Source organism: Malaclemys terrapin, chromosome 4 (genome assembly GCF_027887155.1).
Source record: "Malaclemys terrapin pileata isolate rMalTer1 chromosome 4, rMalTer1.hap1, whole genome shotgun sequence".
NCBI classification, from domain to species: Eukaryota; Metazoa; Chordata; order Testudines; family Emydidae; genus Malaclemys; species Malaclemys terrapin.
In genome coordinates this window covers 41130323-41155679 of record NC_071508.1, presented here as the reverse complement: position 1 = coordinate 41155679, position 25357 = coordinate 41130323, and the positions used below count along the sequence as shown (strand labels likewise).

Below are 25357 nucleotides of genomic sequence, written 5' to 3'. Positions count from 1 at the left end.
GAGAAAAAATCCATTTTGCAGTGTTCTTAGTATAAGGTTGATCTGCAAAATTAAACTCTTAATACTTTGTTCTGTTTTACTCCAGACAAAGGGCCTCTCCTCTGAACTGAATCCAAATCAGAGAGGCTAGGGATTTTACAAACCAAGCTAACAAACCCAAGCGCCTTCTCAGATTTTTAATAAAATGCCAGTCACAGTGAGCAAAATTCTGTTCTTGGATCCATGTGGATAGGAAGAGCAGACAGTGAGATCTGAGAATGTAGCAGGATCCGAATGTTTGGAGTTTAAATCCACACTGAGGATGCAAGTGAAGAATTTTGGCCCTTAATTGGAGGATTCCCCTTGCTCTTGCTCACTTGGTCTCTCTATCGCTCTCAAAAAAAAAAAAAAAAAAAAAAAAAAAAAAAAAAAAAAAAAAGCTTGCTAAAATAAAAATCCAACTTGGGAGTTCAAAAACAAAAAGGTTTCATTTCTGTCAATGATGTTAAGTCTGTCAGAGGCTGATGGCATCTGTTCTTCAGCAGCTGTAAAAACAGGTGCAGATCTGTATAGCCAGTTTTTTTCTCAAGTATTTTGACTACATGTCCACATTATGGCTGCCATCGTAAGGACAGTTTCTAAAAGTGCTGTGCAATGGCAGAGCCCTTTTACTATAGCAAGGAGAAATATAGTTCATGTCTGTAAGTTTGGTAAAAGGAACTGATAACCACCCAGCTATCATCTTCTTAAGTCAGTGGTTCTCAAATTTTTGTACTGGTGACCCCTTTCACATAGCAAGCCTCTGAATTGCAACCCCCCCCCCCCTTATAAATTAAAAACACTTTTTTAAACATTTAACACTATTATAAATGCTGGAGGTGAAGCGGGGTTTGAGGTGGAGGCTGACAGCTCGCGACCCCCTAAGTAATAACCTTGTGACCCCGAGGAGTCCCAACCCCCAGTTTGAGAACCCCTGTGTTAAGTGCTACATGTTAAATGCCTGAAACAGATCTCTTTTGTGGTGTTGTCTTGGCATTACATCAGTTTCTACAATGTGAGAGTTAATTTTAAAAAAGAGAAAAAATAAAAAAGTCCTTATTTTTGCTGCCTTTTGGTAAAATTAAACTCATTTTAATGTGTGTGGGTTGTTTGGTTGGGTGTGTGTTTGGTTGGGATTTTTTTTGTTCTACCTTTATACATATTTAATCTTAAAACTTTCCTATTGAAATAAATATGAGCTGGCATGTCACTGGAACCCCATACTCTGGGATCTGGACATCTGGAACTAAAGCAATTTGCTGAGCTAAATACAGGGGCGGGAGCTACATATACAGAACTGACTATAAATTCCAGACTTCAGGAAAAAGGTGACGGAACTGCTACCATTTTTCAGAAAAGAGGAGACTAACTTAGCTATAACAGACCTTTCCTGGCTGACCCCCACAATCTCTCTGGGAATGGCTCTGTGGCCCCATGCCCACCTAGAGTGAAGTGGCTGCTAGGAAATGATGGAGGAGCTTGTTTCATCACGTCAAACTGGCAAGAGTGACTAGTGCTGAGTGAATAGAGGGCAAGGTTCAAAATCCAGGCCTCTTTTAGTGCCTGGGTTCCTCTGGAAAGCAACTGGCTTGTTTGCAAACTGGAACATTCAGGAGGGAGGTTGTTTGTTTTCATTCAATGCTCTAAACAAAAATATTATTTGGTTATTAAGTTTTTGGCAGTGAACAAATTATTTTTTGAAACAAAATTGTTTTTGTTTTCTTTTTTTCGAATAACCTTTCTCTGTGTGTGTGTGTGTGTGTGTGTGTGTGTGTGTGTGTGTGAGTGAGTGTGAGTGTGAGAGAGAGAGACACACACATGTTGACATACATTTTACAGACTTAAAAAGAGGACTTTAAAAAACCCACAAAGGCTCAACATCCTCATTCCTCCCCCCACCCCCACCCCGGTCCCTTGGAGGTCTAGTCAGTTTCCTGACTTCAATTAAAAAAAAAGGCAATTATGGCACAAAAGAATGGAAATTAAATTAAAAAAAATCAAATTTATAAATATTCTTCCACTGTACACATTTTCACAGCCCCACCCCATCCATTTTTATTCACATTTTCTTTTTTTAAATTCCCACCCCTATTTATTTTTAAAATCATAAAATATATTTTAATCTTTGTTCATATTTAAAAATATTTACAGTAAAAGACAAGTTCCTTCTATTAAGGTCATGAGGAGTCTGTACAAGGAGACGGAGGAGGGGGGTAGAGGTGAAAGTAGCTTCGCTCTGTGGCAGGAGATGGAGGGCAGCTTTCTTCTGCTGACATATACTGGCTGCGAGGCGTGGGGGGAGGGGGATAAGGGTCTGAGTCTGAATTTAGATCTATGTAGTATTTGTTGGCCTTCCACCGGCTTGTGGTGTAGTCGCTGTCGCACACATCTGTGCTGCATGGTGTCGTGGGCGGAGCTATCCCTCGTATAAGGTAGGGTCTGAAAAGTTAACAGCTCAGTGTTAGTAGTGTTCAAAATTCTTAAAACACACAAAAAAAACTTTGCATGAATTTTAAATGTAGATGAAAGGTGCCGGAGTGAAGACCTCCAAAGCACAGGTGTTACAGATGGGATTTTTAAAGGAGCATAAGAGAATTAGGTGCCACAAACTAGAACCACTTTATCTTGTTTTACACAGGGTGCTGAACTGCCGTCAGGTGATAGAGTCTATTTTGGCTGGATAATAACCAGCAACCTAGCAGTGAAAAGCTCTAGACCCGATTTCTAAAGCCCCAACCAATCACTCACATAATGTTTTCATTTTTCAGAAATGAACAGTTGCATTAGGACAAGTGCACAAGCAAATAAAGCGGATGTTCGATATAGTAACAAGAGTAACCACAGTCTGATGTGCCATTTAATCAAAGAGGAAAAAAACAACCCCTTTTTCTCCTTTAAAAGGTGAAGCTTTGAACAAGATTGGGTTTTTTCCTAGGCACAAAACCAAAGAGACCCCAACCTAAGAAAATGCCAAGCTTTCCGTCTGATCTGTACCTGTAAGATCTTGTTGTTGAAGGAATGTTTGATGAATAGAACATCTCTGTGTTATATAAGGAGCGATCAGTGGCTGGGGAAGGAGGTGGGTTCAAAATCTGTGGATGTTAAGAACAAATAAGGCAGAGCTTCAGTTTAATTCATTATAGAACAATACTTAGAAACAGAGAGAAAAACAGTATAAAAATATCTCCCATAGGTTGCTATTATCTCATCCTTAGTCTAGCCTCCTCTCCTTGTTTTCACATGTAGCTTCATAAGGATTCATAGATTTTTTTTTTTTAAGGCCATAAGGGTTCACTGTGATCTTCTAGTCTAGGCATAGCACAGGCCACAGAATTTCAGCCACTGATTCCTGCAGCGGAGGGAATTACGATTCCCTACTACGTAAGTGAGAGGTTAGGTGACTTGTCCAGTGTTACATAGGAAAGCTGTGGTGGAGCCAGGAACTGAACCCAGTTTTCCAGAGTCTCTACCTAGTGCCTTAATCACAAGAGCTTCCTTTATTTATGGTCATATAGACAGATCTCTTCCTTGTCAGACACTAATGGACCTGGAGCCTCCTCCACCCCCAGCTCTTATCCTGTCCCAATCAATGCTACACCCAGGAGCCTGAGTTCCTTTACTAAGACCAGTTCACTCCATGTTTTCCCAGTAACTTTTTTACTACTATTTTTAAAATCACACCAGTTTGACAAGGTCAGCAATGCAAAGAAGCTATTAGCCATGAATGCTTAAAATCTCCCCCCATCCTGCACCCAAAAAATGACTAATTAATTAATTGTTGGCAGCCCTTACAGCCCTTAAGAAAATAGCATTAATTATGCTTCAAGTTTAACACAAACATGCAGTGGAAATCCCCTCACCCACTCAATTTTTTTTTAAATATTCCAGTCTATTCGTTTTTAGAGGAACAAAGTGAGCAGTAACACTTCATGTATTTCATGTTCTTTCTAGCACAGTTCAATTTAACAACAATACTAATGGGTACATCCTTGCCTCCCAGTGGAGTGACATGCATAAATCACTGATCAGTAAGATGGGAATGTGCCGCTAGGTATTCATTACCCTCTTCAATATACACCCAATCCCTCCTCCCCCACTGTCAGTGGAAAGAGAAATGTGATCTTCAGCACCAATAAAACACAGATAAAATAATAACGCTTTGTGCCTTTCATCCAAGGATCTGAAGGTGATTTATAAATATCATGTTAAGCCTCCACACCCTTATAAAGAAGGTAAGGGATCACTGCAGTCACCACTAAAATACAGCTACTTCTGGGGTAAAAGGCAGCAGTTATTTAGCACTAAAATGGCCACTGCTCAAAACAAATCCGGACAATATGGTGGAGGCAAAGTACCTCTTGCTGGCCTCTCTTTGTGCTGCAGCATAATGCTTTTGTTATGCAGTTAATCTGTCAGTGACTTCAGTGAAGAGACTCACTAGCTATCTTCCTGCTGCTTCATAGAAAATGAATGAAACCCAAACTTACACAGTGCGACTCTTTGGTCCCATTTAGTGGCTAGTGAACACAGAGGTTTATGAGTCTGCCACAGCCTCCAAGCTAATGTACCTGGTCCTTTAGCTCAAGCAGTAAAGGTTCAGATTTTATATCCAGAGAACCTGTGTTCTATCCCTCCAGATGACTCAATCAAGGACTATGTTACAAGTGGTGGCTTGCATTGGGGAGCTCAATTGTTGTGGACCTCTGTGTTAGTGGGAGGTACACAAAGAGCTGCACAATCTGCTATGATTGATGTCTTGTTTAGGTGGAGCTTGCATTGTGGATGGAGCTGAGCGAAGTGGTGTACGAGAATACAACCACTTATTTTTTTGTCCAGTCTGCCCCTGCTAGCTAGTGGCAATTTAAATGTTAGCACTATTCAGTACATCGCTGCTGATCATTTTAGCAGATGTGCCCAGCTACTCTGAAGTGACATGGAGAGATTGGGATCATCAGCAAAACTTAGAGCACGCCACACTTCTTCCCCTCTCCACTCATTAGATCTCTGGTCATAACTCTCCATCCCCAGTGCTTCAAATATCAGACCTGTGTTTGCAGCTTCTCTCTTTGGTGTTTTTATTGACCTCAATTAACACAGTGAAGGATGACAATGAAGTAGGAACAATTAGAGCCTGACTACACACAGGTTTTGTATTGCTCTAACTATATCTGTTTTGAAACGGATATATTTAAAGTGGTACAATCCCTGAAGTTAGAAGAATGAGCTATGCTAATATAAGCACCTTTACACTGATATAACTTTATCCACACTAGAGGTCTGTACCTCTTCAACTGTATCGATTTCCAAACCGGTATAGTTACAGCGTTATAAAACCTGTTTACAGACCACTTCTTAGGCTTCCTTGCTCATTTAGATTGACATATGTAAACTATTTACATTTTTAATCAGTAGGTGACACCCATGTGTGCACTATTTATCTACTATAAAGTTGACCAGCAAATCCTGGTGGTTTTCCGGCCCCCACGAATATTGAATTAAAAGGGCTGCTAAGTTGGAGTTCCAAATATCTTTACAGACTCTTGACTCACTCCTTTGTTGTCCTAGTGAGTGGGGAACCAGGAAAAGAAACCAAACCAAGCTTTTCTGTATAGCAGAATCCAATAGACAGTTCAGTTGTATTCACAATTTTCCCTCACCCATCTACACCCTTAAAAATTAAGAAATAAGATTATTGTTACTGCTAGACACAAGAACAATACATACTGGCTTCCAAATTCTTTTTTGATTTATTATAACGTATTAACTGTTTATATGTAAACATGTGTACACCCACCTCCCTTTACATACTAATTTGGCTCTCAACTGCAGTATGGACCATCTTAATCATTTTTGTCAAAGAACTTCTACTGCTTAGAGAGGCTGGCTCTGAAAGCTCATGTAAACAGAAGCATAAATGCATGTATTGCTTGCTCAGTGATGCTGAGAAGCAGCAAAATAACTGTACAACAAGATGCTGGTGCAAATAATCTCTGCATCCCTCTCCCATAAGTCACCAATGCCCCTTCCTCATTGGGTTTTATCATGCATCTCTCCCTTTTCATTTCCTAACCTCTACAGGCTTATTTCCTCACTTATGGAAATTTGGTTTCGGGACTAAGAATCTCATTTTCTAACAGTAAATCATGTAAAATCCAGAACCAGACAGCTGAAAAACCACAAAAAGTTTTAAGCTTCAGCAACATACAATGGTGCCACTTTGTTTTTCTGGTGCTTGCATTTGGTTTTCTGAATTAAAGTTGAACACTTTGGATAAACAGTGAGCCAAGCTTAGTTTTTGAGTGTTTTCTTCCCCCGGCTGTGTTTTGTTTGTTTCTCACTCCTGTGCATGCTTGATGCTTGTGGGATTATGCAGTGCCAAATGTCATCAGGTCAGTAACAGAGTTCAGCAGAGACAGAGGACTAGATATTTACAAGTACTCGGGATGTAAGAACACCCATACCAAAAAAAAAAAAAAAAAAAGCACAGGAATGTCCTGGAAGAGCATCTTTTTAATAACACAACATGGTAAAGACCACGAGCACGATGCAATGCTCACTGGAATAAATGGAAGCCATTCTATTGAATTCAGTGAGCACTGGATTGCCCCACTGCTAAATGACATCATCCAAGACAGTCTTTATTAGCATTTCTCTAGTAGCACAAGTTTTAATCTGTCAGTTTTTTGGACAGAAATGGGAGGCCCTTTATCTCCTGTTGAACACATTTTCAAGACTTACCTGTGGGTAGAAAGTGGCTTTAGTGCTAGATGAACTACTAGAAGAGGCTCCAGTAACATGGTTTCTGTCATACAGAGGGGCACCGCTACTTCCTCCCATGAGGCTCATGGAACTAATCATAGACTTTCCACAAGAGATGCCTGCAAGGAACCAGGACAAGACAAGGACACATGATTAGCTAACTACAATTTTATCTGCCATTGTAACAGAGAGCCAGATCCTCAGCTGATGTGAATCAATGTAGCTCCATTAGCCCTCATTGTCTGAGACAGTAGTCTTGTTAATTTAAAGCTCATTCCTTTCCTTATTAAGAACAAAATCTTTCTTCTGCTACCAGCCAAGAGTACAACTCCGTTTTATAGCTTCCTCCTCAAATCTTCTTGCCAATGCATGGATTATTCGGTTTATGATCCTCTACTCACTTTGAAAGTCAAAGGATACGGCCATGTCACAATCCAAAGTCACAACTTTAAAATAAATTAAATGAATGTATCAGTCACTGTTGCATTGAGCCAGTGACTGACAGCAGCTGGACAATAAAGGAGTCTCCCCAAAGTTTTCTGTTTAAATTGTTTTTTGACCAAAAACTGGGTTTTTGACTAAATTTTTTTGCGAGAAGCATCTGCTTTCTACAGAAGATTTCAGTATTTCATGGAGAAAATAAAAGCTTGAAAACCAAAATATTTCCATTTCGGATATTTTGCCAAAAAAGCCACATTTTCCATGAAAAATGTTGACAAAAGCAAATTTTTTTTTTCAGTTTTGTCAACATTTTCCATGGAAAAAAATCCTATTTTCTGACCAGGTCTTGTCTCCATAAAAACTCAGAAGACTAGTTTCATAATGGGTATATGGTACAATATCAGCCTCTTCGATGATCAGGGAAACATTTGGTTTAGAAGTCACTTTTGAAGGTTTTGCCACCCATGAAGTACTCATGGAAAACATGGTGTTTCATTCATAGAGATGCAGCCTACACAACTTATATTATTTTGACAATCAATTGTATCAGGTGGCACGTATCCCTTTTGGAGTTGTCATGCTCTCAGAGCCCATGCTGCCTTCTTCCTGCATAGTTCCAACATCTAGGGGCAGATTACCGTTGGTATAAATTGTCACAGCACCACTGGCTTCAACGGAGCCAGGAATTGAGGTATGTCTTCACTAAAGAGTTAGCCCAGGTGATTAGCACCTGGGTCTGAACACTTGGGTTAGTCTATTCCAGGTATAAGCAGTCACACTGCAAAGCCATATCTAATTTACTGTGTCCTCATTGGGGCTGCATTCGCCTGTGTCTCTAGAGGGCTTCTAGGGGTGTACCCTGCAGTTCTATGTGCTGTCGTGAGCTGAGCAGCTCTGCTATTCTTTTCCAGTGAATTGTGGAAGAACTTGTCTGTCCTTCTGGGCACCCAGGGCGATCGTGGGAAGGCACTGGAGGACTATCAGCACTCAAGTGATTTAGGCTGAGTCCTCACTGCAAAGTGGTTGGGTTATCAGTCTGAGTGACAGTGGTGCCTGATCTCTAACCTACACCCCCAGCTGGTCCAGCTAGCCCTGGTTTAAGTACCATCAAACTTGGGTAAAAGAGTTGTGTGTGGGGATGGCAGAGGGGTTAGAGGCAACGCCCAAGAACATACCCATGATCTCCATAGTAACTATTAAGGGGAAGATTTAAAAAAAAATTTAGGCATCTCATGGAACTTTCAAAAGCACCCAGGTGTCTAACTTCCACTGAAAGAAACCTATCTGCATCTTTTGGCACCTAAAAACTTTTGCAAATGTGGCCCAATGGGCTGATAAGCACCAAAGTCCCACTGAAAGTCAATGGACGTTTGACATCTAACTTGCTTTGGTGCCTACAAAAACCAGCCCCACAGTTAGTATCCTGTAAAAATAAAATCCAGGTAACATAATAGTACTGATGAAATGCAGGATCCTTACCATCCTTACCAGTAAAAGTGCCATGCTGAGAACTCCCTGGAGCTATAAAATTAAGAGGGACATGAGGGGTTCCGCTGACATATTCATGCGGAAAAGGTCCATTGGGTCCAGCATAGCGCTGACACACCACTCGCTGGCAAACAAAATACATTCCTCCCATGACCAAAAGGGACAGTATGATACCAATGACAGGTCCAATAGCACTAACGTGGGGTTGAGGTTCATCTGAGGATGTGTTTTTTTCTGAAAAAAAAGAAAAAAAAATTCATTACATTGATGTATATGATGCTGCTCTGGAAAAACCTCCATACTTGCTCCTAAAACCCCAGGCCAAGGGGAACAAGATAGAATGATCATACAATCATTCACACAGTGCACTATGCAAATATTTACATTACATTCATTCACACACACACACACACAGTCCCTCAGGCCTTCTACATTCTGAATTATTGAGCAAGATTTTACATCTCCTCTCCTCCACCTATAGTGGCTAGGGACCTTCCGACCTCACCTACACGTTGCCCTCTAATAATTTACTGGAAGCCACTTTTAACTAATTTTTAAAACTGACTAGATTTCAAGCTGAAAGAGTCCCTTTAAAACATGAGACTTTTTCACTGTTGTAACAGCAATGATATAAACTTGTTCGGTTGGAAAAAAAGTTAGCTGCCAGAAATATCTTCATACCATATTCATTATATCTATGGGGGAATTCAACCCTAACCCAACCTAAGGTCATGTTTGCTGTACAGCCATGCAAGCATTGAATCACACGTGAATCACTTTACTCATCTGAGTAGTCCCATGCAGGATCAGGTCCCTAATGTATAAAAGAAAAATCAGAGCAGACTGCAGCACAGATTAATATGGAGTACTGCACACTGGGCCTGAGGTCACTGCCATGTTAAAGATGAGAATGGCCAGAGAGCTGCACTGTAGAACTAGATCCTTAGATCTATCAGTGGGCAACTTCGGACATAATAGAGGGAGCACACGAGAGACTTGTGTTATGTGATGGGAAGAAGAGTGTCCTGGTCCATGACTGGGACTCTTAGGGTATGTCTACACTGCAATGTAAGCCGTGAGTTAGCAGAACTCAAGTTATCCCATCTGGGCTTGTTAACCTAGGGCTTGAACAGCTACACTCCTTTGTAACTCTAGGTTAGGAATGGTTGAACCCTTGGTCCCACCCTGGGGCTCCAGAATCTACACTGCATTATGCGGGCCGGAGTCCAATCACCCAGACTTCCTAGCACCCTCCCGAAGTGTGGCCATTCTATCCCTTTGTTCATGGTGCAGCATGGGAAAACTTGACTGTCCAGAGGACAAAGAAACTCGGCCTGTGGTATTGTGGGCTACTTTTGGTGGACGTCAGAGCACAAGTCCAGAGGGGCTGAGTCTATACTGCAAAGCAGTAGGGGTTGAACCCTGACTCCTGGCTTGACTCAGGCTAGGACTCTTCATCCCTGTGGGGACCTGGATCCAAGCCCTGGGTTAGCGTGATGTGTGTGTATACGGAAGGGGGTGGAGGGGATTAGGCTTGAACCTGAATGTGAACCCTGGGCTTATATTGCAGTGTAGACATACAATTAGACACTACAATAATACAAATAATAAACAATAACAATAATGCAGTTTATCTTCTGGTCTCTATTTTCATAGAAAGTTATCTGTGTCATTCCTAAGTCAGTTTTAACTGAAGAATCAAATCACAGTTGGAATAAAATGAGACCACTTATGTTGTAAACCAACACATGCTCGCTTAGCCAAGAATACCTCCACATGTGCTATGCCTTCTGTTGAACTTATACAATAATATATCATGTTGAAATAAAATTATCATTAAAGGACAGGAAGAAAACCCATTCATTTATAGAGCTGTGAGAATTCTGCCCATCTTATTAACCGATGAACCATTTAATTATTGAATAATGAATGGGACTGTTGATTGGCTATACACACATTGTTTTGATTTTTCAGTGGTTGAATGTATTATAACCATTAGTTTACTTTCCCTCCTAAAAACAAATAAATCTTTAGGATTTAAAATGTTCATTTTTTTTACATTTTTAGAAAATAACTGTTCTCACTTTTATTCTGAGGGGAGAAAGAGTTTTTCTGTCACATTTGCATTTGTAAAAGTTTCCTTCTTACTCTTCAATGCAGTATAATGCCAAAGTGACAGCATCATATATGTTTGGTTATTGTTCATTTTTGTCATTGGCAGACACTTTCTTTTTTAAAACATGGTGATAGCTCTCCTGAAATTTTGCCCAACATCCCAAAAATGTGTGACTTTCTGATTGAAATAGCCAACACACTAAAATGTATTAATCAGTATCATTAGCTTTCAGAGTTAACAGTGTGTTCTTGAGGCAACGGCGGGGCACATCACACCTCTCCTTAAATTAATCCTGCACTGGGTCACACCATTGAGTCAAAGACTTATGGCAGGATCTGCAGAGGTGACGTAATCAGGAGCTGAATCGGCTCAGCAAACTCTGGTGTCTTTTTTTAATTAAATGAAATCTTAAATTCTGCAGAATCTCTTAGGTGGCCATGAGGGAAATGCTAGCTCAGCGTACCAACAAGCATAGGCTGAATCAAACCCATTCAGCAAGCTGATAACAATTCCTGCACTGGTTCATCGTTTGTCCTATTCCATTTGGCAAATCAATTATTTTTTTTATCCTTCCTGTGTTTTGAATGCAGCTGAGCATAACACAGCTATTCTGATTTAACAACTACTTCAGATTATATTATCAGCTCATCATGTCATGATAAAAGGATCTTCATGCCCCACTATCAACGACTGATGTCAACACAGCTCAGGGAATAACAGGTTAGTGTAACCATTGCTGCAGAGGCAGTAGGTGAGGGAAGTGTACTTTTTTTCTCCCCGTGGTGTTTGTGTATTTTTAACTTCTTTGATGCAGCCAAAGTTAACATACGAAAACTCAGCACAAACTTGGGGCCAGATCCTCAACTTGTGCAAATCAGATTAGTACCACTGAAAACATTGGCGTTATCCCCAATGTACACCAGCGGAGGATCGATCCAGCCTTCAGAATTAGAGTTTGAACCATTCTACCTATCAGATGATAATTTTAAAGGGGCACTCAATTAGATTTGTTTTAAAATGGCCAATTAAAAAACAATCCAGTTTCGATAAAGCATCCTTTGAATACTAAGTCCTGAATTTGTAAAAGATTTTGTGGTTGTTGTTCCCCCAATGGACATTTTTCATCAAGCAAGAAACGAACTGAGGATCTGATTGCAGGATCGGGGCCTTGTGTATGCATCCGTGCACTTGCATGGAGACCAACTGTGGCTGTGCAGATTTAATTGCTGGATCAGGGCCTAACTGAATGCAGAAAAGAAAGAAAACTGGCTATACATAAGATGCTGCCAAATGCACAAAAAAAACTTTGTACTATTATTAAGGAGGAGGAATTGGGTGAGGACTGCAGGAGGGTTAAGGAGACTAGAGAAAAAGGGACAATTGGGGAACAGGAGAATATTCATCCTGAAGTCTCCAAGGTATGAGTTTCCAAATGAATTCATCTTCTATTGCTCTTCTCCTCTCCTAGGCCAACCACCTTTCCTGCTCCCACTTTCTTTTCTCCCCTAATGAGGCTTCTCCTACATTCCCAGCCTTCTCCTGCCCCTGCTCCTATTGTGCTTTTGAAGAGCTCCCTCTCATATGGGTCGAAAGCCTCATGAGCCCAGCTCATCCTTCCAATGCTGCCCCCTGCTCTCACCTGTTCAACAAGTCCCGGTTGCTAATGAAACAAGCCTCCCATTGCTGGTTCCCAGCATGAGGAAGGGTGGGTCAGGAACCAACCAGAAAGAGATGGGATGTGTAGGATAATGCAAGCTAGGGGAGGAAGGAGCGAGGTACCCCAACCTGGCTCCCTGGTGGCAGGGAGGTACCCCAACCTGGCTCCTTCTCCCAATCACCCCTCCCCCACCTGGCACAACACTCCTTATCAGCTTCCTCTCACACTTGAGAAACTTGCTGATCCCCAACATATTAAATACCCGGCAATTAGCCAGCACCCTAAGACTGACATTCTTAGATGATCTGTAGCATTCGCTATATAAACTCGGTGACTGATTTTTGTTTGTTCATATGAGATTCCGAGAAGAGCGGTGTTTACGCTTCTATCCCACAGCAGCACTTCATAGTGAGGAGCTGCAACCATTCAATTAAACAGCCCTCTTTGTAGCTGAAAGTGGCTGTCCTTACTCCTCCCCGCTATTCCAAAGCTTCATGAGCTGTATGCCCAGGCATGGAAGGTGGGGGTGGGATGGGAAAAGCGGGGGCAGTTTTGGGCAGAACAGAATGGAATTTGCATTATGCCTTCCATGCTTCTCAAAGCATTTGACAAAATAATGGGTCAACAGCAACTAAGGGCAAAATGGAGTAGTCATTAGAGGCTCAGCCATAACTCAGATACAGCTTTGGTCATGAGAACTTCCGATTACATTTCAGCCAGGAAATCAAGGTCTCTCCTATGCTCTCTTGTCCTATCTTCACGGTACCTTGCTGGGGCCCTGGTCACAACATAGTCATCTCTTGACATAATTAGACCTTGATCTTGTAATGCAGATGGGGCTACGTCTTGTTTTAACAGTGTTCCTGAACTGTGCAGCAGCCCTATGAATTGCAAGGCTACCAGTGAGTTGTAATCAGGCCACCAACAGGGCAGGTGTTACAGTATAGATGGGACTGAGTTTAGCAGCAAGCTAGAGCTTGGTCTATCCCCCTAGACTCAGGGCCAGCCATAGAAGTAACAGTCAATATACACACACTTCAAACCGGGGCAGGAATGTAATTCCTGCATGAATGCGGACAGCTTTAATCTCAAGGAAAGACCTCTCACCACACACGAGTTCATCGGAACCGTCGATGCAATCTGGAAAGGAGTCACACTGCTGTTTTATGAGGATGCACTGGCCACTGGCACATCGAAACTGATTTGGGAGACAGATTGCTGCAAGGGAAAAAATAACCGTTTAGTTAGCACACAAAACCTTAATGTAAATCAAATTATAACCTGCTCTGTGAAGTAACTGAACATCTCACGAAACCCAGACGTAACCCATACAGCACTTGCTGCGTAGACTAAACTTCATCCACCTGGAAACTGAATATCTGCGTCACTGTCTAGTACTTAGGAGAAAATTGGTCAGCAAGACACACACAGTTTAGACAGTGTGTAATTCTGGCACGTACGAGCAATTACACAGCTGAAGTACACAAGTGTTGATTAACTTGAAAAAAAATTCCCCCCACAAAACAGAATATGCCATTAAGGCAACAGAATGGAGAGGAAATCTACTTCAGCTCCTGACAATCCAAGGTCTTAAGTCAAATTAGCCCTGTGCGTTTGTTTCCTGTGTTTGCTTTGGATTTCAAATAGACTGTATTTATTTTCCCTAAGGCTTACAAGTAGCTGATCAGATAACTTACGCAGTTATGGAAATGTATACTTTGAGGCATAGTAAAGGGGGTGGGGAGAGATGAAGAGGGAGAGAAGGGCAGAATCAACACGTGTTTTAAGCTTTTCATAATGTATTTTTGCGTTTTTGGTTTCAGAGTAAAAAGAAAGGTCTTTACATCATGGGTGGCTGTTTGTTAGAGCCAGGCACTCAGGACAATAAATCTTACTATTGCAGTCTGCTTCGTCAGATTTATCTTGGCAGTCAATTTCTCCATTACACCGCAAGCGGGCATCAATACATTGTCCTTTCTCACACTGAAACTGGGCTGCTAAGCATATAGGACAGTTATCTTCATCACTCCGGTCATCACATTCTGGAAATCCATCACATCGCCATGCCATTGGGATACAGTCTATCTCCCCAGTCGCACAGGTAAACTGATCTGGGGAACAAGTTGGAGGTTCTGGAGAAAAGAAAAACCACGCGTACTCATTTTAGTCCTGATAAAAAGATTATATATAAAAAAGTGAAAGAGACTTTTCACAGATGGAAAACTTGTTAAATCCATGCTGAAATTCCTCTGTGAAAATGGCAAGTTTTCATCAAGAGATAATTTACAGTTTTGCCCAGGAAATAAATGTTTCCCAATTTGTAACAAAAAACTGTGTATGCTGACAGAAGAGGCATGGTCTAGTTGTCTGAGAACTGGACTGGTGGCAGGGAACTCTGAATAAGTAACCTCGTGTTAGCAACTTCTTTTTCAAAGAGATTTTCACATGGATTTCATATAAACGAATACTCACGAAATATCAGTTTCCACTTGCAAAGCACAAACTGCTAGCGTCACACAACTCTAATCCCTAAATTACATTATCCTAGGATATTTCTGATCATGGTTTAGTATAATCTTTATAACAAAACTGGCATTTTGGGTGAACCAGTCACTAGTTTACCTATACCAAATGTAACCCATGCTTACTCAGTATGTCTCTCTGTCCTTGTCTAGTGGCTAGTCTGTGTATAGATGTTTATGAGTCTGCTACAACGGTTTAAGCTAAGGAATCTGGTGTTTCTTTGGCTTGGGCACTAGAGGCTCATGCTCTCTCATCCAGAGGTCCTGGGAGCAATCTCCACCACTGCTGCCCCATCCAGCAGCATCGCATTAAACATCAGTGACTGGGTTAAGAACCAGCTGCCAGCTGTCAAAGGCACTTAAACATATATTGCAACAGAACAGCAAAGCCACTCCCTTTTGAATAATAATAATTAGCTCTCATATAGTACTTTTCAACTTTAGATCTCAAATGCTTTACAAAGGAGGTTAATATCATTATCCCCATTTTACAGATGGGGAAACTGAGGCATAGAGCGGTGATGTGACTCGCTCAAGGTCACCCAACAGGTCAGTGGCAGAGCTGGAGATTGAAAAGATGGTTACCTTTCGTAACTGTTGTTCTTTGAGACGTGTTGCTCATGTCCATTCCATTGTAGGGGTGTGTGCTCGCCACATGCACCAGTGCAGGAAGCTTTTCCTTCAATAGTATCCATAGAGGACCGGCTCTGGAGCCCTCTGGAATGGCGCACGTATGCCACAGAATAAGGGGTGCCACCGGCTCCCCCGTCCCTCATTTCCTTCTTGCCAGAACTCTGACAGAGGGGCAGGAGGGCGGGTCATGGGATGGACATGAGCAACACATCTCGAAGAGCAACAGTTACAAAAGGTAACCGTCTTTTCTTCTTTGACTGCTTGCTCATGTCCATTCCACTGTAGATGACTCCCAAGCAGTACCACCAGAGGAGGGTAAGGAGTTCATGGATGTGTCAATTGCATCACAGCTCTGCCAAAGCCACTGTCATCTCTGGCCTGCTGAGTGATGGTGTAATGCGTCGTGAATGTGTGTACCGAAGACCATGTTGCAGCCCTGCAAATGTTCTGGATAGGGACATGCACCAGCAAGGCGTCTGAAGACGCCTGTGCCCTCGTCGAGTGAGCCTTCACTACTGGTGGAGGCACAGTCTGCGTCAACTCTTAACAAGTTCGGATGCAGATGGTGATCCAATGCAAAATCCTTTGAAAGGACACCGGAAGGCGCTTCATCCTGTCAGCTATCGCAATAAAGAGCTGGGTGGATCTGCGGAAGGGTTTGGAGTGCTTCAGGTAGAAAGCCAGAGCACGCCTGACATATAGAGTGTGCAGCCACCTCTTTTCATTGGTCATGTGAGGCTTTGGACAGAACACCGGGAGGAAAATATCCTGGTCGACATGGAAGTTTGATACCACCTTTGGCAGGAAGAACAGATGGGGCCGCAGCTGGACCTTGTCCATGTAGAATACTGTGTATGGGGGCTCTGAAGTGAGGGCTTTAATCTTGGAAACCCGTCTCGCTGAGGTAATAGCTACAAGGAATGCAACCTTCCATGACGAGCGGGAAAGGGAACAAGAAGCCATAGGCTCAAAGGGTGAGCCTGGAGAGGACCAGGTTGAAGTCCCATTGGGGAACCGGGTCCCGGATTGGCGGAAAGAGTCTTTCAAGGCCTTTCAGGAACCCAATCAACATCTCATGCGAGAATACCGATCTACCCTGGATGAGATGATGGAAGGCCAATACGGCTGCCAGGTGCACCTTGACTGAAGAGAAGGCAAGGCCCTGGTGCTTTAAATGAAGCAGGTAATCCAGGATAGACTGCAGAGATGACTGAGTCTGGGAGATATTCTGCTCTGATGCCCAGCAGGAGAAACACTTCCACTTTGCCACGTAAGTTGCTGTGGTTGGGGGCTTTCTGCTCTCCAAGAGAGCCTGCTGTACATGACTAAAGCAGGCTTGTTCCTCTGGATTCAGCGATGCAGCATCCAAGCTGTGAGGTGGAGAGAGGCGAGGTTCGGGTGCAGGAGCCAACTGTGCTCCTGAGAGAGAAGGTCTGGGCGGCTGGGAAGTGGCCATGGGGCTGCTATGGCCAGGTCCATGAGCATGCCGAACCAATGCTGGCGAGGCCATGCTGGGCAATCATAATGACTCATGCCTTGTCCCTCTTGATTTCTGAGAGGACTTTGCTGATGAGCAGAATTGGCGGGAAGGCATACATCAGGTCTCCTGACCACAACAGGAGAAAGGCATTGGAAAGTGAGCCTCTGCCAAGGCCTTGGAGAGAGCAGAACTGATGACACTTTCTGTTGTGTCTGTTGGTGAACAGGTCCACTCGGGGAGTTCCCCACTTCTGGAATAGCATTCTGACGACCTCCAACTGAAGGGACCACTTGTGGTGAGAGAAAAAGGACCTGCTGAGGTGATTCGCCAGCATGTTCCGGACACCGGGGAGGTGCGAGGCTTCCAGGTGGACAACATGCTGAATGCAGAAGTCCCACAGATGGAGGGCCTCCTGGCACAGAGCCAACGAATGAGCTCCCCTCCGGCCTGTTGACATAGAACATGGAGGCCATATTGTCCGTCAACATCTGCACCACCCGACTGGACAGTTGGGGAAGGAAGACATCGCAAGTCAGACGGATGGCTCTGAGGTCCCTGATGTTTATATGGAACGCGAGCTCCTCCCGTGATCATAAACCGAATCTGTAGAGTACTGAGATGCACTCCCCAACCGAGGTCGGATGTATCTGAAATCAGGGAGACCATGGGTCACAGTCTCGCGAACAGCATACCTTCCAACACCAGAATCGTGTTGGACCACCACTGCAGGGAGATAAGTACCCACAGCGTGATCATGATGACCGTATCTAGGTGATGTCTGGCTGGGGAGTAGACGCCCAAGGCAAGGAGACATTGCAGCACCGTCACTGGCAGTAAGAAGGAACTGAGGGACGGGGGAGCCGGCGGTGCCCCTTATACTGGTGCCCCTTTGTGATCGACGTTGGCCCACCTACCCGCTAGGGGGCGGTGGGGAGCTATGAGGTCACTGGCCGGCCTGGGTCACTCCCCCGTCAGCGGGGAATTAGCGGCGGGGCGGCCGTCAGCCAGAGTCTGTAGCGCGCCCCTCAGGCAGGGGAGCGCCGGCAAAGGTCAGTAGCGCGCCCCTCAGGCAGGGGAGTGCCGGCAAAGGTCAGTAGCGCGCCCCTCAGGCAGGGGAGCGCCGGCAAAGGTCAGTAGCACGCCCCTCAGGCAGGGGAGCGCCGGCAAAGGTCAGTAGCGCGCCCCTCAGGCAGGGGAGCGCCGGCTAAGGTCCCGGCGTGGCTCTGCCGGGTAGGGGAGCGCAGGCCCACCCTACACCACTGCGCTCCAGCCCAGGGCCCTGACAGTGGCAGAACGAGGGTCCCACCACTGGGTCAGCGGGGTCGTCCCGCTACATAGACTCACCACTGTGCAGCTCTGTCCCTGGGCTACTTCCTACCCGATTGCTCGCCCGAATCCCTCTGGTCCCGTGAGTGCGTCGGGGTAGTCCGCTGCTGGCAGCTCCGGCTCCCCCTCAGGCTCAGGCTCCTCCAGCTCCTCTGGGTACTCGGCTGCTGGCAGCTCCCACTCCCCCTCCGACTCCTCCAGTTCCTCTGGGTACTCGGCAGCGGGCAGTCCTGGCAGCCCCAGTCCGTCCTCCAGGTGAGGTTTCCACAGGTCCAGGGCCTCCCCTGGTGTGGCAGCAGGCTCTGAAGGGAGCAGCCCATGGTCTGTGTCTGCCTCCCTCCCTGGTGCTGCCCTAACTGAGCTAAGGGCCCCGCCCTTTATACTTCCTGTTCCACCCCTCCCCTTCCGGGGGGTGGAGCGAGCTTGGGCTGGCCCCGCCCACTCAGGCTGAGGGAAAGGCACTTTACCCTCAGGTTCGGAGGGAAGCCACCCTGGCTCCCTACACCCTTATACATGCGTACCACTCCAAAGGGCACCAGAGGCAGTCCCCTACGTATACCACTGAGGGAAAAACTTCCAGCACTGGTGCATGTGGCGAGCACACACACCTACAATGGAATGGACATGACCAAGCACTCGAAGAACCACCTAGATTTCCTGAGTCCCAGTCCAGGACCTAGCCACTAGATACCACTACCTCCCTAGAATATGTAAATCAGCTGTGTTAAAGAACTACAACGGCTTATCACATTACACATTTGTTATAGTGAATATATAAGGCATCGTCTTATGTTAAGTGGTAGTGTCTGAAAAATCAATGAAATGTTAGAATTCTCTTACTGATCTTCCAGGAGGAAGATGTAGCCTTCCTTGCAGGGAGGGATAGCTCAGTTGTTTAAGCATTGGCCTGCTAAACCCAGGGTTGTGAGTTCAATCCTTGAGGGGGCCATTTAGAAATCTAGGGCAAAAATCTGTCTGGGGATTGGTCCTGCTTTGAGCAGGGGGTTGGATAAGATGACCTCCTGAGGTCCCTTCCAACCCTGATATTCTATGATTCTAACAGCAACAATATATTCACATAATGGCTCCATGGTGACAATGTTACTGTACTTGTTGTGTAACAAATGCTGCATAATACAGAAGGGCCCAGCATGGCCATCTTGCAATACAGAATTCTCTTTTAACAGCCAGCATCAGAAAATCTCCCTCTTGGTGACAATGGGAGAAGTAATAATCAATAGGTGTTTTTCTTAAAGCCCCATCTCCCAGAGTCATGCGACTACATGAGAAATCTGATCTTTCATTTAAAATAAAGTTTCTAGCCCTCTTGGTTGTGGAGAAAAGCTTGAAAAAGTGTCCCAAGTGTATCCCAGCTGCGCAAAACCCAAAAGGCAAATAACAAGAACCCAAGATTTATTATTTTTAATCTCATGATTTTTTAAGCTAATTTTGATTTTTGAGGTCTGAGTCATGATTTTTGATTGCTTGGAGTTGGCAATACTGAGTAACTCAACTGTAACCAATGAATTAACAGCTCTGAATAAACTAATATGTCACCTACACCAAATAACTGGGAAAACTCAGGAATTAAAACTAATCTGGATTTCCTATTCAGACACAAAATTTCCAGGCAATGCAGAAAATGAGAATGACCGGCTCTTCCCTGGAAGCTGAATTCAGCCATTGAGCTGCATTTAATATTGTACCCCGTTACATTGAGCAGATACAAATTTGGGCCTAAAACTGGTCAAAGCATCTGTGGGCAGACACTCTGCAGCCCCTTTTTATCAGGCTACTGAAAGATACTGACTCAGGGTTGCTAATGCTGCAGACAGGATGTGTCAGAAAGTATTAGCAGGCTCTGGATAAGATAAAAATGAATGAAGACCAAAAGGGAGGCCCTAAATTTGTTAGATTTATAGCAGAAGATAATGAATCAGTGGGAGGTAAGAAATGTCTCGCTGGCAATGTCTTGCAGGAGCAACAGATTGAGAAATACGAGTAGACTGATTTATTTATTTTTTGGCTTCCAGAAGTAACCACTACTGCTCTGAAACCACATAGTGTGTTGTGGTCATGGGAAAGAAAACAGTTTATAATGGAAATGACTTCCCCTGGGGAGGTCAGAGTTCAGCCAGCACATGAAATCTAGAGAGAAATGAATATGTTTTTTAAAAAATCTGGAGTGCAGCGATAAAGCTAAAATACTGAAGATATGAGGCCTCCCAGAAGAAGTGAGTTTGTTTTTTTAATTCCCCCAGCAAGTGCAGTGCTACAAATAGTGAAAACTCCTGGGATTGTGAAAGAGGCAGGAAAGCATAAAGTGGGGGATTAAGAGAGCTACTATAATGAACCGGGTCACTACCCATCTTGGGATCGCCAGAATTGTCTTGATTTTATTAGCAACAGAGTGCATCAAAGTCATGCTCTGACACTAATTTATGGGTTTGCGAAATGTCACATATGGTCTTATGACATGTCAGCACTGTCCTGTGCCACACTATGTCATCACAGCCTAATGCAACATACTCACACTCTACCAAGCAGGTTTACAGCACAACAATCAAATCAGTCACATCAGACAAACTTCAGTAAGTATCAATACAAGTGCTAAATCCTCCGAGGCCCAGAGGGGCATTTTGCTGGCAATGAAGACAGAGACATAGATTCAAAGACCAAAACACCAGACCTTATGGAGTAAGGGCCAAGTTTTGATTATGGATGCACCAGATAAGTCCAGGGGAACTGTTTGTGTGCATCCAAGCACTGAATCTGGGCTCACGTTTCCTACAGAACTGTGTAGATAGCTTTAGTCAGAGCCTACATACATTCAGGAAAGTGCAGGTGAAATGACTAGGTTAAAGTTTATCACAGCGGAACTTGTGACCACACATTGGGAGGAGAGGGGGCAAACATGCATGTGAATAGAGGGGATGAAAGGAAGCACCCCTAATGTAAATTAGCAGGAAGGCGAGTACATGAGCCTTTGTGTTCTCCGTTTCCCCATTTCCCCCCTCTCTTCTATTGGTTCTTGGTACTAGGAAAATAAAGCAAAGCAGATCTGAGTTCTCATACTCTGTTCTTCCTTATGAATGCACTTCCTGTTGACACAGATGGAAGTTCTGGACATGGATGGAGACTGAAACATGGAAGAAGAGATCCACCATGCAGAGCTAAGACCGGTCTTAACAGAATACCTGTGCAAAAGTTACAAATACATACAGTTTGAGAGGGAGTTTCAGAAGCACTCAGCATTGGCTTAACTGCTCCTCCATTGAAGTCAATGGGAGTTTTACCATTCACTTTAATGAGAGCAGAGTTGACTTCTGAAAATCCCAACCTTTAAAAACAAAGATCGTTAAAAATAAATTCTCATTTGACTATCTGTTAACACTTAATAGCACCTTAAAAATAGGACACCGTCAAGCCCAAATCTGACTATGCGGCTTCTTGACCCCAGGAGCTCTGAGAGTCTTTATGGATATGTGTGCCCTATATAAAAAGCCCTATTAAATTAATTCACTTACCTCCACATGTTAAGAGGTTCTGTAAAAGTACAAGATGATCTGGGCATGAGCATCTTGGGGTTCCATCTCCTTTTGCAATGCAGATGTGTGAACAGCCACCATTGTCACGGGAACATGGATGTGCAGCTGTATAAACAACACATGGAATGGAATACTGTACACTGTCAATAAATAAGGATGTTCAGGTAGTGCAAAGCTGGTTTCTGTAAGAACTACCAACTTTCACTAGACATGAACACAGTAAATGCATGACTTCCCAGGTCACTGCTCAAAAGCTGATTTATAGTATCTCTAGGAAAATTGCTCCTGAACACCAAGATATATGGACTTCTCAGAAATCCTTTAAATATTTAGAAACTCAGATGCAAAGAAACTAGTTGAAGCTTCTTGTAAAAGATTACACTTAAAGAACGAGTAGACTTCATCTGTATTTCATCTGTGAACTGGACATCAAGAAGAGACGTGATACTTTTGTTTAAACCAAACAAAAGGCCTCTTCAGTACACTTAATCTCGAAGGACCCCAAAATTATTTACAAAACTGAAGTATACATATGTGTACACACAGAAAAATACGTATGTGGGCCAAGATTAAAAAAAAAAAAAAAAAAGAAGTAGGTACAGTTGGACTTCTAAACCCACATTTAGGCACTTGGGTAAATAGCCTGATTCTCAAAAGTGCTAAGCACCCAATAGCTCCTCAAATGGGCAACCTAAATAGACAAGACAGACAAAGAGAAGCAGACAGATGGCAGAGCTGGGAACAGAACCCAGGTCTCTTGAGTCCTAGGCCTGGTCTACACTGGGGGTGGGGGGGGAGGGAAATCAACCTAAGATACGCAACTTCAGCTACAAGAATAGCGTAGCTGAAGTCGACGTATCTTAGTTCGACTTACCTCGCGTTCTCACGGCACGGGGTTGATTGCCGTGACTTCCCCATCGACTCCGCTTCCGCCTCTCGCCAAGCTGGAGTTCAGCAGTTGACGAGAGAGCGATCGGGGATCGATTTATCGCATCTACACTACATGCGATAAATCGATCCCCAATAGATCGATTGCTACCCGGGTAGTGTAGACGTACCCCAAGTCTAATGCCCGATCCACTGGATTACATCACTTCCTGTATGTGCTTACACTTAACCACATGCTGAAGTGTCTTGTTGAAGCGGAGCCCATATTTGTTATGTCACAGAATGATGCATTCTTGGATCCAGTACTAGTAAGTTCTAAGATTTTTACGAAGGTGGGGGGAGTCCATATAAATATAGGTAATTATTTCTGTGCCAAATGAACACTCCATCTGCTCAGACTCATTAATCAGGCATTTAGCACAGAAATCTGCCTTCACTTTTAACAAACATATAATTTTTATATATAGTCTTAAGATGCCACTGCATGCAGCATGGACTGTTGGAAGAGCAAAAGAAAAAAAAAATTATTTTTTTAAATTGTTCTGTTGCAACAGAGATTCACCTTTAAAGGACAAGTTTCAGATTTCAGCCCTGAAGGGCGATTCTTTTCAAGTGTGACTCAAAGTAGAAAGCAAGATCCTTGCCATAAACAAAATAAAGCACCCCCCCAATCCTTTTTTTTTTAAACCATTCATGATTTAGCATGTGAAAATCATTTCCCAATTCTCTGAATAGTGCTTAAAATAAAAAAATAAAATCCTTTTGTTGCAGTAAAGTAATGGTACCTTTGAAAGACTGGGAGTGGGGAAAGGAGATGCTAGAGAAAAGGCTAGGAATGGTGAATATTACATATTGTGAAAGAAAAGGGGTTAATCTTTTGCAAAATTCTAGAACAAATGCACTAAAATGGCTCCAATTCCCTTTTTTTAAAATGATTCCTACACTCTTATTTTCAAAATTTGAGGGTTTCAGTGCTTATAAAACAAGGATTAGCAAGAGTGCAAGCAAACATCACACAGATTTCCCCCTACACATTTCTGCCAATGCAGCCACCTCCTGCTATTCTAGTTAATGGCTTTTTCAAAGGGTAGGGGTAATGGGGGGATGGAAAAAAAGATTTGAAAATATCAGGACATTTCTTTCCATGTGTCTTTCAATCTCCAGAGAAGTTATCAATCATAGTTTATTAGATGAGTAGATAAAAGAAACAGACATGATATCCTAAAATTAAACAAACAGACGCACAACCACCCCCTACTTCAGGTCTCCTTCCCTAGCTCCTTTTGTATTGGGCATATTTTTCCTTTCCCCACCACTCCTTTACTATCCCTTATTCTGCCATTCTGTCTCTTTCATTCTCTGCATCTTTCCACAGTCTTTTCTTTCTCTCTCTTTTTTAATTCTCTTCCTCTTTGTGGGAGGTTTTCTCGGATCCTTCCCCTCCTCGATGCCCCAGTTAACATCTTCCTTTCTCCTCAACGGCCCTGCACCATCCTTCTTTCAGATGTGGAGAGTTTGACAGAGACCTCCTGTATCTCATCAGCACTTCTCTGTCAGTCAGCCAGAGGGGACCCATTACTACCATCCTAGGGGCTGAGTGTCTCTACAGTTCTAACATCTGCTAGTTCCTGGAGAAAGAGACCAAATGTGGAACCAGATTATGGTATGTTTCCACTAACCCACTGGTGCAGCTCCTTGCTCTGCTTGGTCAAGTCTTAGCCTCCTTATTAGTACTTACATAATGACATAAACATGCACGGTGTGTTACAATAACAAAGACAGAATCCCTGTGCTGAAGAGCTTGCAATCTAAATGAAGACAACAAAAAACAAGCAAGCCCAGAAAAACACCCCCTGGAGGGAGATGAAAAGGGAAGGACAAGGCTACAATTAGGTGATCACTTGGAAGGCTAACGCACACATCCTAAAATTAACGAAGGGTGCATCTCCCCCATATTTTTTTCTCTTTCCTCTTCTTTCTGGATCTCTCCCTTCTCCCAGATTATATCTGACCTCTAGCACCGCTCTCTAGGAGAAGCAAAGTAAAACAGACAGTCCTAGCCAGTTTTCACTGTTCCTTTTGTTGCAACCGTGTTTCATGCTGGCATGCCTGCTACTCCAGTATGTTTGTCCACCCTTGTTTCTAAGGTAGGGTATGCAGGGCAAGCAATACATAGCTTCTCCTCCCTTACGTCTCTCCCCCCAGGATTACCAGGATCAGTGGAGATGTACTTCAGTAAACTATTTTAAAAGGAGCCCCCCTTCCACTCTTTGCAGTTCAACAAAAGCCCCCCTCGCTCCTTGATGCCTCACTCATTTAGAAACGCAGATGTAAAGCACAGCTATTTTTCTTATAGCTATTCCCCTAATCCTGTGTGGAATAACTCCCTTATGGTGCACAGTAAAACATGTTTGATCACAAGTTTGCAATGGTGAAAGGCTAGTGTAATTAACCTCTCTGAATCAACAGCCTACATCTAGT

General features: G+C 43.5%; 1 protein-coding gene across 2 annotated transcripts in view; it reads right to left on the bottom strand.

Annotated features, from left to right (window-relative positions):
• Nucleotides 1–1994: 1994 nt before the first annotated feature.
• The window catches only part of LRP5 (LDL receptor related protein 5), a 274633-nt gene continuing 251270 nt past the window's right edge, over nt 1995–25357 (bottom strand). The window contains exons 17-23 of one of the 2 annotated variants that reach the window (XM_054026734.1): nt 21968–22093; nt 14375–14611; nt 13587–13697; nt 8698–8940; nt 6757–6896; nt 3013–3110; nt 1995–2457 (exon numbers count right to left, since the gene is read on the bottom strand). In XM_054026734.1, coding sequence (XP_053882709.1) covers nt 2196–2457; nt 3013–3110; nt 6757–6896; nt 8698–8940; nt 13587–13697; nt 14375–14611; nt 21968–22093 — 1217 coding nt within the window. In that variant the 3' untranslated portion in view covers nt 1995–2195. The remainder of the gene's footprint in view (nt 2458–3012; nt 3111–6756; nt 6897–8697; nt 8941–13586; nt 13698–14374; nt 14612–21967; nt 22094–25357) is intronic. The other variant, XM_054026735.1, reaches the window with a different exon arrangement.